General features: G+C 47.5%; 1 protein-coding gene across 1 annotated transcript; it reads left to right on the top strand.

Annotated features, from left to right (window-relative positions):
- Positions 1-3,062: 3,062 nt before the first annotated feature.
- TMEM150B (transmembrane protein 150B) lies at positions 3,063-11,328 on the top strand. Its single transcript, XM_033171079.1, has 7 exons — positions 3,063-3,173; positions 5,042-5,119; positions 7,251-7,310; positions 7,979-8,046; positions 9,188-9,315; positions 9,670-9,847; positions 10,972-11,328. The coding sequence occupies exons 1-7, from the start codon at positions 3,076-3,078 to the stop codon at positions 11,169-11,171; spliced, it is 810 nt and encodes a 269-aa protein (XP_033026970.1). The 5' UTR covers positions 3,063-3,075; the 3' UTR covers positions 11,172-11,328.
- Positions 11,329-13,686: the final 2,358 nt, after the last annotated feature.

Raw genomic sequence — 13,686 nt, forward strand, 5'->3', positions numbered from 1 at the left:
AGGTGGTAGCTATCACTGCCTCATGTGGGAGTGAGTTCCATAGTTTATGCACTCCGTGAAGCGAAGTGCTTCTCTTCTGCTGCTGCAGGTGAAACGGGGTGTTGGGACTGAGCTCAATGAGGTTAGTGCGCATCTGTGAGATGTGCCCTTCAAGCATTCACACTAAGTGGAAACAAACAAAAAACTGATTCCCCACCGCCGCCACCCAGCTAATTATGCACTGTGTGAAGAAGTTTGACAAGTTCCTGATCATTGACCATAGCTGGCAGGGACTGATGGAATTCAAAACATCTACCTCCCTCAATGTTTTTTAAGCAACCTTTTTTTTGGGGGGGGGGGGGTGGCGGCATTTTAGCTGTTGCCATTGTTAAGACAACTGGGAACCAGAAGGCAGGATGATCTACTGCAAATAATCTCAGTGTATCAATGAATTGGTGCTTTTGAATTATGGTGCTGGAGGAGGCTCTTGAGAGTCCCATGGACTGCAAGAAGATCAAACCTATCCATTCTGAAGGAAATCAGCCCTGAGTGCTCACTGGAAGGACAGATCCTGAAGCTGAGGCTCCAATACTTTGGCCTCCTCATGAGAAGAGAAGACTCCCTGGAAAAGACCCTGATGTTGGGAAAGATGGAGGGCACAAGGAGAAGGGGACGACAGAGGACGAGATGGTTGGATGGTGTTCTCGAGGCTGCCAACATGAATCTGACCAAACTGCGGGAGGCAGTGGAAGACAGGAGTGCCTGGCGTGCTCTGGTCCATGGGGTCATGAAGAGTTGGACATGACTAAACGACTAAACAACAATCTACTGCCTGACCCAGCCTTACACAGCTGTTTGGAGAGGAACACATCGCCTCCTCCAACTGGAACCAGAATTGTGTAGATATTGCAACTGTCAGATCGTTCTGGCATAGATGCCTTTTCACAAGCCTTATTTTTTATTAAACTGGTGCTCTCTGAACCAAGCATTTGTGATCAAAAGGATTTGGTGGTAAGTGCTTCCCTTGAGTGGTGAAAGGATGAGCTGCACCTTTACAAATATTACGACTTTTCTAACAAGAAGGCTGCTCTGTCTGCTCAACTCTCCTTTTAGATTTTAAGCTAGTAGCAAGCATTTCCTCCTAGATTTTAAAGTGATCACCCCCCAAAAAACTTAAAAGTGTACTTCTTCTCCTGAAAAAATAAAAAGAGGTGTGCTCCTGCTTAAACACAACTTTCACCAGTGTCTGCTATATATATTTTTCTCCTGTTAAACTTCTTGACGCTAAATTTTATCTGTAAGCCGCCTTGAGTCCCTGTCAGGGGAAAAGGCAGGGTACACACGAAAAACACATATTTAATCTAGATGACAACAAAGATTAGGATAAAGTATAGAAACGGCCATTTTTACTGTGCTCTTAATGAGTCTAATCCTGAATAATGTAGCGTTAGTGGGGAAGAACTGACAAACGATACCTCCTAACTCCCAATACAACTTAAATAAAAACCATTTGCTTCCCCGTTTCGATCGATTCCACTGCAAACTCTACCCATTTCACAGATTGTTCTTTTGTGCTACAATTGGTGAAACGTCCATAAGTAAACAAACATAGCAAGGCCGGGGGGGGGGTAGTTATCCATATTCCTTTGTTTGCCTTTAGCCTCTGTCGCTCTCAGCCTCTGTTAACAGAAACTACGTTTGCAATTTTGACAATTTGCTCAGTGACTCATCTACCCACCTTCTCCGACAACAAAGCAAAAAATGCCCATGTACAGAACCATTCGGCGCATCTTCCATCGTTGCATCGATCCTTGCCAACGCCCTGGCAGTCTCCCCTGCTGTGTGTCTCTGTTGGGTCTCTCCAACGATTATCTTCCTTTCTTTCAGAGGAATCAATCTATACAATTACCGTATTATTGTCTTGAGCTAAACATTCAAGCTTTCAGTTGGGGGCTGGGGGTGGGGTGGGGAAAACTGCAATCCTTTCCTTCTTCGCTTTGCCTGCCATCATTGAGTTTTTAGTAATTCCACAAGTGCAGGGGTACCTTATTTCAGGCCTCAGTCTTGTAAAGGCCCTTCCCAGAAGGACAGGCAAAAAGTGAGCTGAGAAATGGGGGAAACTCTTACCTTTGTGTAACCGTTCACGTTCCGGCTCTGCTAGTCGCCTCTCCATTCTCAAGAGTGGTTTAACAGTCAATTAAACAGTCAATTTACAGGGGGCTCTGGGAATGGTAGCTCTGTATGGGGAATAAGGGTCTCCTAACAACCCTCAGCACCCTTAACAAACTATACTTCCCAGCATGCTTTGGGGGGGAGGAAGCCATGGCTATTTAAAGTGGTATTATAGTGCTTTAAATGTATGGTGTGAATGTGGCCCAAGCCCAGCATCCTGTTTTCATGGTGGCCAATCAGATGCCTACGAGAGCCATGTGGGCGGGACAGGAGCAACTCCACCACACATGAATCCCAGCGCTTGAGGAATCACATCTAGCCATATTGGTTTTCTGTGGACTGCCATTCAGCAGTAAAACGTGGATATTCCTGGGTTAAACCTGGATATTCCTGGGTTAAACCTGGACACGGATCTGGAAAGTCCAGACTTCTGCCTAGAAAGTGCAAAGCAAATGTAAGTATGGATGAGCCCTTTGCAGATGGCACCAAACTGGAATGGGTCGCTAATGCCACAGAAGACAGAATCTGGATTCAAGATGATCTTAACGGATTGGAGAACTGGGATCGAAACTAGCAAAAGGAATTTCAATAGGGAGGTTCTGCACCTAGGCAGAAAGAACTACATGTCATGGGTGCTTGAGATGAGATTCCTGCGTTGCAGGGGGTTGGACTAGATGACCCTCGGGGTCCGTTCTAACTCTACAATTCCAATCCCCTTTTAACACAGCAGCCACCCCTACATTTTACAACAGCAGATTCCACCATTTTTGCATGCAGGGGAACCCTCCCCATGGTGTCACAAAAATCACCATAGCCCGCTGTTCTCAGGCTAAACAGAGGTTCACTTCACAGGTTATAAAATACGACAACCCGGCAACTTTTTTCTTTTCATCCTCAGGTGATAAAATGCCTTGCAATACCTGCATGCCAGGGACAGCCTGCCAAGGGCTTACACGAGCCCTCTTCCGGTTTCGTAAGGTCAAGGTCCCTAGAAACTTGCCAAAGAACTTCTCGGACCTCAGGTAAGCTACATTGGCAACAGGTGAACTTACCTTGCAGCCGGCAGACTAATATTAGACACAGCTGCATCAGTGGCAGTGGAACTGATGCTGCTGAAGCAATAGGTCCATCCCAAGACTTTTTACTGCCAGAGGTACAGAGCAAAATGCTCCTTTTCCAGAATGTCACTGCGGATATGCTGACCTGATTCTGGCTCCTTGCATCCTCGCCATAACCCGGGAGTCTTCCCTCCTGGTTCCCACAAATTCACTCATTTAATCCTTTACTCCCAGATCTCCTTTCCCTCCCTCTCCCTCCCTCTCCCTGCCTGACTACCTTTTTTATTGTGCATTATGATAATTTGTGCTCAGCACGGCGGTTATGCACGATACTGCTTTCAATAATGTTTGCACTTGCAGAAGTTTCAGGGAGGGCGTACCGCTTAACTTCCTATCAGCACGCATCCCATAACTTCCTCTTGAAACCCTGCAGCCTTTCAAGGCCAATACAAATGTCCCGCAGTTCTCGTTCTCTCACTTTTGTGGCGCTATAGCGCAAGAGTGCCTCTGCAGGTGGCAATAAATGCGGTAACGTTGATGGAGCATCGCAACTGACACCCAGTGGTACCTTGGGTTACAGACGCTTCAGGTTACAGACTCCGCTAACCCAGAAATAGTACCTCGTGTTAAGAACTTTGCTTCAGGATGAGAACAGAAATCGCACGGTGGCAGCAGCGGGAGGCCCCATTAGCTAAAGTGGTACCTCAGGTTAAGAACAGTTTCAGGTTAGGAACGGACCTCCATAATGAATTAAGTTCTTAACCTGAGGTACCACTGTAGCGGAGTGATGTGTGTGGACAGTCCAGTAAAATTCCGCCATTGATGCACTATTATTGGGTCACTGGCATGCTGCCGAAGAGATCCACACCAAAAAATGCCAGTCTGGAGTGATCCTACCTAAGGAATCCAGTAACCGTGGTTCTCCATTAGAAAAGCACACGTTGCTCTGATAATCTGCGTCACGCCGCCGAGTGGTCCCTCTTTCTCCAAGCGCCATCTGTGTGGCAGTAAGAATGGCACGCCTTGGGGACAAAAGTCACAGGCAGATAGCGCCCTCACAATGCCCTTTGCCCCGTCCCAGAGATGGAGTTGGGGCAGGTTTATTGGAAGGAGCGCTGGCACACTAACCTTGCTACCTGCTAGGGAGAAAGACGTGCTCCTGAACGGAGAAAAAAGGACGCAGCTAGCAGATAATTTCTAGGTAAGGAATCCTTTGATATTCATGAAGACTCAGAAGGGAAAACTTTGATTCTCAAACTCTCTGCTCGGAAGCCCCCCGGTTGCTGCTACGCGGTATAATTTGCAGCCAGGTCGGTGCCAGTCTCCAAGTGATGATGTAAGCTAGGGTGTTGCTCAGATTTCAGGGCATTTCCTCACCTTCCCGTGGACTTTTGCTTTAAAATCTTTTGCTTTGATTACTGGCAGGAGCTCAGCCCTGCTGGGTGGTGGCTGAGTGAGGGGCGTGGCGGAGGAAGTTCATTAGTATACCATTAGCAGAAGCCTTTCTAGTGTTGTTGTTTGTTTTAATTCCTGCAACGCAGAGCAAGGCAGTGAGCAGCAATAAGGCCCCTTGGACATAGCAGAGTTTTCCAGTTATCAAGGGCTTAGCCAGGAATCCTGGCTTGCTGTGATCTAACCTACTTCCCAAACCCCCAAAATTTTAGGATTTGGCCTTCCTGCTCTTTCAAGCCCACCAAATCACAATGGGTCGCTAGAGTCCAGGGACCTGGTCTCCTCCCCCAGGCTTCTTTCAGCTTTATCCCACCCTGTTCCCAAAGAACCCAAGAATCTCAGGCTGTTCTTGATGGTTTCCTTATATTTTTCGCCTTTAGGTCTTCTGCCACCATGTGGCTCTGGGCTCTCCTTCCTGTGCTCCTAGCTGTAGGAGGTATTGTCGGCTTCTGGGTTGTGTGAGTAACAATAAGCAAAGTGGTGTGGGTTGACTCTCAGGTGGGGTGCGGAGGGGGTGTATTTGTGTGCTTGCTTTAAGCCCAGCAGTGATAGAGCTGGATTTTGGGGAGTGGGATCATGTCAACTCCAATCTGGTATAGGGAGAGAGCGTGGCTCAATGGTAGAACATCTGGACTTAAGAAGCTGCCTTATACTGAGTCCATCCAGTGCAGGATTGTCTGAAATGACTAGCAGTGCTTCTTAAATGTCTCCGATGGAGGATCTCTCCCAGCCAGCCCTACCTGGAGACACCGGGGATTGAACCTGGGAACTTCTGCATACGAGGCAGAAGCTTTGTCCCTGAGCTAAGCTTCAGTGTTCCGTTGCTGGCGGGTCCAGGTGGAAGGATCAGGTCACAGGTGATAGAAACGGCTGCTCTTTGAGATCCTGGAGATTTGCCTTCAATCATAGTCTCTAATACCGATGACGGATAAATAGCTGGGCCTGATGCAAGACAGCTTTTTGTGTTCTTTTTACAATACGAGATAATTACAACCCAGCAAAGTTTCCCCCTGCCTGCAGGTCAAATTCCTAGTGGAAAAGGGGACTTTGTTCAAACAGTGCAGGGTGCCAACGTGGAACTGACCCCTTTAACAGCATTTGATCTGCAGCAATTGGTAGCTGATTGCAGATCACTGCAAAGGTGCTTCGCTTGCTGAGATCTGCACGCACACCAAATATCTATTTTAAAGGGACAAGAGCCTTTTCTTTCCTCTTCTTTTGCAAGCTGGCAACCGTACAGTGACACGCACCTAGTTCGCTAACCTTTCACGAGCCAGCTTGGTCACCCAGATGCAAAGGATCTGGATGTCTGTGGTGCTGCTGTTTTTAAAGTCCTATAATCGTAACAAACGCTTGCCAACTAGGCTAGCTGCCTGCGTTTCATCTGATGTGCAGGTGTTGTGAAGAGCGTAAGACAGGTCCTGCCAAATCAGGGCAGCGGCCCATCTAGTCCAGCCAGATGCCTGTGGGAAACAGGGCATCTAGCAGGAGGTGAGCACAAGAGCCCTCTCTCCTCCTGTAGTTTCCAGCAACTGGTATTCAGAAGCATTACCGCCTCTGGCCACGGAGACAGAGCAGAGCTGCCATGGCTAGTAGCCATTGATTTGGCAGCACATGCGCTTTGTGCCACAGGACAAAATGTGCAGAGGTTTAGTTAGGGTGGGCAGCCTTTAATTTCTAACGAGGCACTGCCAGGTCTACTGCTCCCCTCTACTCCCAGGTGCTTGGAGGCCAGCCCTGTAGCTGTCTCTCTCCCTCTGTTTTGCACACTAAAACAGCAACCACCCACAAGCCTCCAGGATTCTCTCTTTGCAAGGAAACTGCCCCATGAACTCTGGGGCACTTTCAGATGAATTGGGTGTTCGCTATGATTTGTTTGTAGGGAGATGAGAGGATGTTGGCTATTAAACAATCACTCATTTGGAGGTTAGATAATGTTGCGTCAAAGGAAATGTACTCACCCCACTTTCCTTATTGCAAAAAGGCCCATCTTTGGAGGGTGGGGGAGCAGGTTTGTTGTGTGACTGGAATTTGCCACTTTGGATGAAGTCCCACCATAAAGCAGAGACAGTCTGGAGGCACTGTGTGTGTGTGTGTGAAGAGTGAGCAAGTGTGTAAGTTTTATCATTAATATAGTTTGCCAGGTTTTCCTAACCAATCAGTTATTGTAGAGAAATGCAATACATAATAATAAAGGAAGGAAATTTATTGAGAGGTGGGCTTTGTTTTTACATGTTTGGAATGGCAATGAACATATTTATATTTTCCCTTTTAATCTATTCACTGTACAATACTTTAGAGATTTGTTGTTGTTTTGCTGCCCCTTTCCTCCTTCATATGTAATTTCCTCTCTTCTCCCCCCTAATTTTCTTCTTTTTTTCTTGACAAGCAAGCTTGTTTGATGAAGAACAGTCTTGGCTACAAAGTGTAGTGATAAAATATTATTTAAAAATAAAAAACCAGGGACTAAGTGTGTGACAGAGTATAATTTAAACTTACTGGGAAGAATTTGAAAAACAAGTGTTAGTTTGGCAACTCCAGCCAATTAATGAGATTCCTCCACCCCACCCCACCCCACCCCCCTTTCAGGTATGCCATGGCTGTTGAAAATGGATCTGTAAACATCACAGAAGTTTTTCCATATATCAGGTATGGCTTGACTGGGTTTCTGAGAGTCTTCCAAACCATACCCCCCCCCCAAAAAAAACACCCTTCTCTAGCTTTCTTCTCTTCAGGAAGTCAAGTTATTCTCTGTATTGAAGAGAACCCTTTTGAATGACAGCCTCAAACTTTGTGGAACAGGCGGGCTATAGCCAATCTGATGTTCTCCAGATCTTCTGGTCTACAACTTCCATCGGACCCATCCAAAACGGCTTTTGGGTGTGTGATGGGGAGGATGTGCCACTGTGTCCTTCACTTCAGGCAGCAAGAGGGCCTGGACCAGCCTAGAGGAGAAGGATGGAATATTGCCCCATCCAGGCCTAACTAGACTACCCAGCAATTGGTGTGCATCATTTTCAGCCCCAGGACTCCACTTCACCCCAAACACACATTTGGAGACCAATTTCTCTCTTTTTATTTTTTTGCTCCACCCTGTATATGGATGGTAGCAGTGCAGCTGTCCTCTGACCTACCTTGAATGAGGCTGCAGTCCAGGAGTGTGTCCCACCACACTAGCTGAGGAGGACCAATGAACTAGGGCTGTTTCTGTGTATTGAATTGCTTCTATTGATGGGCAGGGGGGGGGGGGGTCTAAGGGGCCAGATTCTAAACTCGGCTGCAATCTGTATGAATTTCCTCCACTTGTCTTCCTCCAGCACATGTGGCTCCTCCCCACCCCAGAGCTGTGTCTTTGGTCAAGTTCTTAATCTAGGAGCTTTTCTAGGTAAGCCCTGTCTCTCTTGGTCTCTTTCCTTTTGCCGCCATGTGCCTCCAATGCTCCATATTTAATCAGGGACAGCCCTAACCTTTTAGTTCAAGGGCAGGGAACATTTTCCTGGTCAGGGGCCACATGCCTTTCTGAGCAACCTTCCAGGGGCCACTTGCCAGTGGTGGGTGGGGCCATGGGCAAAAGTAGGTGGAGCAGCTTATGAAAATTTTACCTTTGGTACAGTAGGCTGGTTTCTACAAAGATTCACACACACACACCCCTCTCTATGCTCCATCCAAGAGGCATCGTCCAAGTGCAATGGCGCCTCCTAGCCAAGCAAAAACACTCAAGGAAGATGCAAAGCCAAGCCTGTGAGGGGCTGGAGAGGGAGTGTGGCCTGAGGAGACTCTTGAGAGCCAGATAAAGAGATGCGATCACATTTGTCCCCTGAGCCTGAGGTTCATTCCTCTCCCATTTTAATTCTTAGCTCTGGTCAATAACTGTCCATATTTCTGTCTGTGGAAGATGCCCAGTTAGGATGGTGTCGGTGCAGCAGGTGCATGTGTGGAGGGGAACGAATGCCATGTTAGGAATTCATTGGGGAAGGAGTTGAAAAGAAAACCACCAGGCCTGTAAGCCCTTTAAACAAATCTGTGCTGCAACGACACTTCAGGAGATGCACCTAAAACAGGATATTGTGCTCCTGGCAAAGGTACGATCGAAATAACGGTGGGATTGGAGCGACTGAATCATGAGGAAAGGTTGAGACTTTTTAGTCTAGAAAGAAAGGCAAGCGTGGGGGGTATGATACAGGTGTACATAATTATTATCATTGGGGAAAGTGGATTGAGAGAGGCTTTCTTCCCTCTCTTATAATACAAGACCCCCCAAGGGTTTTTGAGGATTCAGTGCAGATGAAAGAAAATAACTTCTCGCCCAGCACATAGTTGAAGTATGAAATTTGCTACCGCAGTATGTAATGATAGGACACCAGTTTGGATGACTTTAAAAGAATATTAGGCAAATTTATGGAGGGAAAGGCTGTCTTCTACTTTAGAGTCTGCCTCTCAGTGACATGTTTGGACCACGTGGTGGCTCTGGGACAGCAAACGAAAGGATGGATCTTATCAGGCTCAGTAACTGACATCTCTTCCAGGTGTGGTGATCTGCTTTCTGAAATACCAACAGGTGCGGGACTATGGCTGTCGCTCCCGTTTAAATCTAGTTGGGCTCATTTTCGGCCTACTCTGTGCCCTCGGCTCGTCTATTGTGGGCAATTTCCAGGTAAGATGCTGCAGATGGGGAGGGGGGGGGTTGACAAGCCTTTCCTAAAATGTAGAGGAGGAGGTCTCAGTAGGGATGGTCCTCAAATGACAGGGGTAGTCAGAAGAGGCCCACCCATCTCACCTATGCTAGGGATGGGGAAGATTGTGGGGTATTTGGGGTGGTGGTGGTGGTGGTTCTAGGATGTTTCCCACACATCTCTACACACTTTAAAAAGGCGATGGGGTTGTGGTTTGTCTTAAAATTGGGGCTTGTGAATTTCATTGAAAAGGATTTCAATGAACGAGAACATGAAATGGCCTTGGAGGGGTGGGATTTGCTCTGTTGATCTACTCTGTTCTCTTTCCCTTACAGGAAAAAAACCAGATAGAAACCCATTTAGTTGGGGCCTTCTTGGCTTTTGTGGTGGGCATCCTTTATTTCTGGGTCCAAACATTCCTGACCCACCGAGTGAAGCCGAGGCACGGAGGATGGTGGATCGGGCCCCTCAGATTCTCCCTCAGCTTTTGTGGTTCTGCCTTTCTCATTGCCAGTATCCTCAACCAGAGCATCGTCTATAAAGATGCAGGAGGAGAAATTGCAGAGTATGTGGAGGGCTTTTATAAGGACCCATAGATCAGTGGCAGAGCATCTGCTTTGCATGCAGAAGGTCCCAGGTTCAAGTCTCTCAGTGTCTCCAGGTAGGGCTGGGAGAGATTCCCTGTCTAAAATCCTAGAGAGCTGCTGCCATACTGTGTAGACAATACTGACCTGGATGGACCATCAGTCTGACTCAGAATAAGGCAACTTCCTGTGTTCTAAGGGAAGAGACAGGTATTATCTGCATTATAACAACGTGAATCAGCTTGGGGTTAGTTGAGATAGTATGTTTGGGAGTTGAAGGGGACAGTTTCACATCTATTATCTGTTGCACCAAGTTGTTGTTTAGCCTCAATTGGGTTTTCTTTGATGTGCTATACAGAACTGGAAACACACTCACTCACATCCTTAGGGACTGGCTTCAAGTGGTCCCGAAGAATTTGTTTTTAAAAATGTTCTTAATATTCATTAGGAGCCTGGGCAGCCCAGAACCTGGGTCTTTTCTGAGGCCGGTGCCAGGAGTTGGCATGGTCAGGCAAATACCCTTGCCCTGGCATGAGGGGACGGAGCAGACACGACAGGCAGCAGTTTGCTAGCTCTGTTGTTGCCTGTTTGCTTACCCACCCACTGGCCCAAGAGGGACGTGCAAATGAGAAGCAGCAACACCTCCCACTGTTGTCAGTGCTTGCTTGTCAGTTGTTTCCCAGCCAAGCTGGCAACAGTGGCTGTTAAGGAGGCTGCGGCCTACCAAATGCATCTTGTGAAAGAGTCCTGCCCCACATCCAAAACAAAGTGGAACTAGGTCTGGCCTCTCCTCAGTCTTGCCTAAGGCTGCATATACACTGTGCATTTAAAGCACATTCCACCTAATAATAATAATAATAATAATAGACCTGGGAACTGTAGTTTAAGGGTGTTGGGAATTGTGGCTCTGTGAAGGGGTAAACTACTGTTCCCAGGATTCTGTGGAGGAAGCTACGTGCTTTAAATGCATGGTGTATGTGCAACTTATATCTCTTTTGGGAATAACAGATGCGCCAGCTCTGGCTCCTTTCTCCTTGACTCCTTTAATCCCAGCGATTGTGCTCTTTTGCCTGAAGCTGAATTCTGAGGCAGCCTACTGCGAATGGGCCCTGGCCATGGTCCTCTTCCTTCTCTTTGGGCTCTTTGCTGTGGATTTCTGGCACATGGGGACCTGCTCAGTCCACGTCTATCACCAGCGGGCAGACCAAGCAGCTCAAGACATGCAGGCGTCAACGCAGACTCTCCCTCTCTGATACCTCCTAGGGACATGGGGGGAAGAATGGGTCTCTGTGAAACTTTCCACACACAGTTGGAATCCTTTTCCAGTGGGCCGGATCATGCCCCGCCATGTCCTCTGATGGCGAGTGAAGTAGTTCCCAGCTTTTCTGCTGGGGGAGGGACAGTGTGGGACTCCCTTGTGGGACCACCTACAGTCGGGGTTTTGGGGCCATTTTGGAGAGTCTCCCTGACTCCTCACTCAGACAAATCTCCTCCTCGGCGCTCTTCATAACATTTAGCCACCGCCTTATGCTGATTGAGTAGGGGCAGCTCTTTGCCTCCCCTCGGAAAAGGACCTACCAACCATTTCCTCTGCAAACCAGTATTTTAAAAGTGTCTTGTTTTATTTTCTGTTAGCGTCCTCCCACTGGTGGCGGCAAAATCACCGCCAGTTCTTCATCTTACCCATCTCCACACCGCTGTGTATGAAAACCATAGTGAGCTAAAAGAGTCCTAGGCCCATCTTTGTGTGACGCACACATCAGCACCCCCCGTTGGCTGATGTGTCCGGGCCTTGCTTTCTCTGTTGCGTGGATGGACCTAGTAACTCTTTGCAGCACAGATGGCTGTGAGGAGCTGTTCTCTCCTATGCTTCCCTCCACAGTAATATATTGAAGGGGAAGATGAGACCAAAAAAAACCCCAACCACCTCCTCCACAGCCTGCTTTGGCGCAACAAATCTTGCTGCCACAGCCAAGTCTGGTCAAACTGTGTGAGTTGCTTAGGCAGATTCTTACACCAGTTTAAACAGTATCCCGACACGGCGGTTGTGTCTTTCAACCACAGCCTCTACAGTGTACACACACAGATTGTTTGTTTCTGAAGCTGTTGGGTGGGTGGATAAGATGATATTGTGCCAGAAAAACTAGGTCCAGCTCCTTAAAAGCTCTCACACACCTCTCCAGTCACTCATGTGCGTGGATCTAGGTTCTTTTTCATCATGCTCTGGCAGTATCAACAACTATGTGTGTCCTTCCTCTGATGGAAAAGTAGCCACCTTTGCTCTCCTGTTAGGAAAGGTGTTGTATTATCCTATTATACAGATGAATACTGAAGTCTTGCCTTCCTTTTTTATGTTCCCAATGGGGCTTTGCTCAATCCATTCTTCCACGACTGGAAAAGTAGGTCCTTCTAACCCAATGTGAGAAACTCTTTTTAAACAAAAGCCAAAAAAAAAAAAACCCTATTCTTCTTTATCCCTTGCTAGGCTTTATTCTGGTATGGGAGCGCCCGAGATTCCTGCCTTGAGGTTAAAGTAAACGTTATTCCTACTTTATAGCTACGAACTGAACCTCCAGTCTAATTTATTTCCTTTCCTAAGAAAGGACAGAGCTGGCGTGGCACACATGATACAATTCCAGTCAATTTATGTGCGATGTTTAAATGAGCTGAAGACCACTGGCAAGTTCTCTGAGAAGATTCCTCAGAAGGCTTATGAGACTTGGGGCTGAAAGGGTAGGATTTCTAGATCTGATCTAAAGACACAAAGCAGATTCTTGTACTCAAGATGTGCCACAGAGGAAGAGAAGACTTGTGTTTCATTGGGAAGCAGCTCAAAATCCCAGGGGAGTTGGAAAAGTGCAAAATTGCCATTTTCTCTCATACACGTGCCCCTACATTCCCATTTTCTCTCACGCACCATGGTCCACCTGCACAGGCAGCACCCAATCTGCTGGCCCCTCCTATTTGCTTCAGTCAGCATGGCCCAATGGACAGAGAGAAGTCATTCAACAATCTAACCCCTTCTATACCCACAATTGGGATACACAAAGCCCATTTGCTCTGGGAAGCCTTTCTGATGTTGTCTTTCCGTGTTGCTTCCTATACTAGCGTTGCCCTTCCCTGAGAACCTTTGCATAGCCAGAGGGATCCTTTACTTGCATGTTACCAGAGCCACATGGAAGCACCCCCTGCCACTTTGCAGTAACACATGAATCAGGTGCTCCCCTCTCCCTCCCGCCCCTGCTTGCACGCAGGTTCATACACACCACCATCTAGCCACTTTTTGGCATACTGTGCACTAAGCATCCCATCTCTGCCATATGGACAGCACCTATCCTCATGTTCCCCACCAGCCACACTTCTGTCCGCATTTATTCACACAACCGGCATGCTCTCATTTATGCAGAGCTCTCATCCCAGACTCGCATACCCACACAGTCCTAAGCCCACTCACAAAACACACTGCAGGCATAATTTCCAGGAGCCACAGTCTCTCTTTGCACGACCAGCATCTCCATGCCAATGCGTAAACAGCCAATGTGGAAACTCATCTGATTTGAATAGGTCCCCACCTGCTGATGGCCCCAGGGATGGCTTTGGCTGTTTACGCATCATTCGTTTAAAGCACATGACTTCCCCCAAAGAATCCTGGGAACTGTAGTTATGGGTGCTGGCAACAGCAGCTGAAGGGGGCAAACTATAGCCCCCAGGATTCTTCAAAGGGAAGCCGTGTGATGTAAATGTTTGGTGTTTCGTCAACTCTTAACC

Source organism: Lacerta agilis, chromosome 14 (genome assembly GCF_009819535.1).
Source record: "Lacerta agilis isolate rLacAgi1 chromosome 14, rLacAgi1.pri, whole genome shotgun sequence".
Classification (NCBI taxonomy): Eukaryota; Metazoa; Chordata; class Lepidosauria; order Squamata; family Lacertidae; genus Lacerta; species Lacerta agilis.

What these genes read in the sequence shown, in the direction of transcription:
- TMEM150B (XM_033171079.1), top strand. Translation starts at nt 3,076, where the DNA reads ATGCCAGGGACAGCCTGCCAAGGGCTTACACGAGCCCTCTTCCGGTTT. An exon ending in GAAGTTTTTCCATATATCAG is followed by an intron (nt 7,311 to 7,978) that starts GTATGGCTTGAC and finishes GTCTTCCTCCAG; the next exon opens with CACATGTGGCTCCTCCCCAC. An exon ending in TAATCTAGGAGCTTTTCTAG is followed by an intron (nt 8,047 to 9,187) that starts GTAAGCCCTGTC and finishes CATCTCTTCCAG; the next exon opens with GTGTGGTGATCTGCTTTCTG.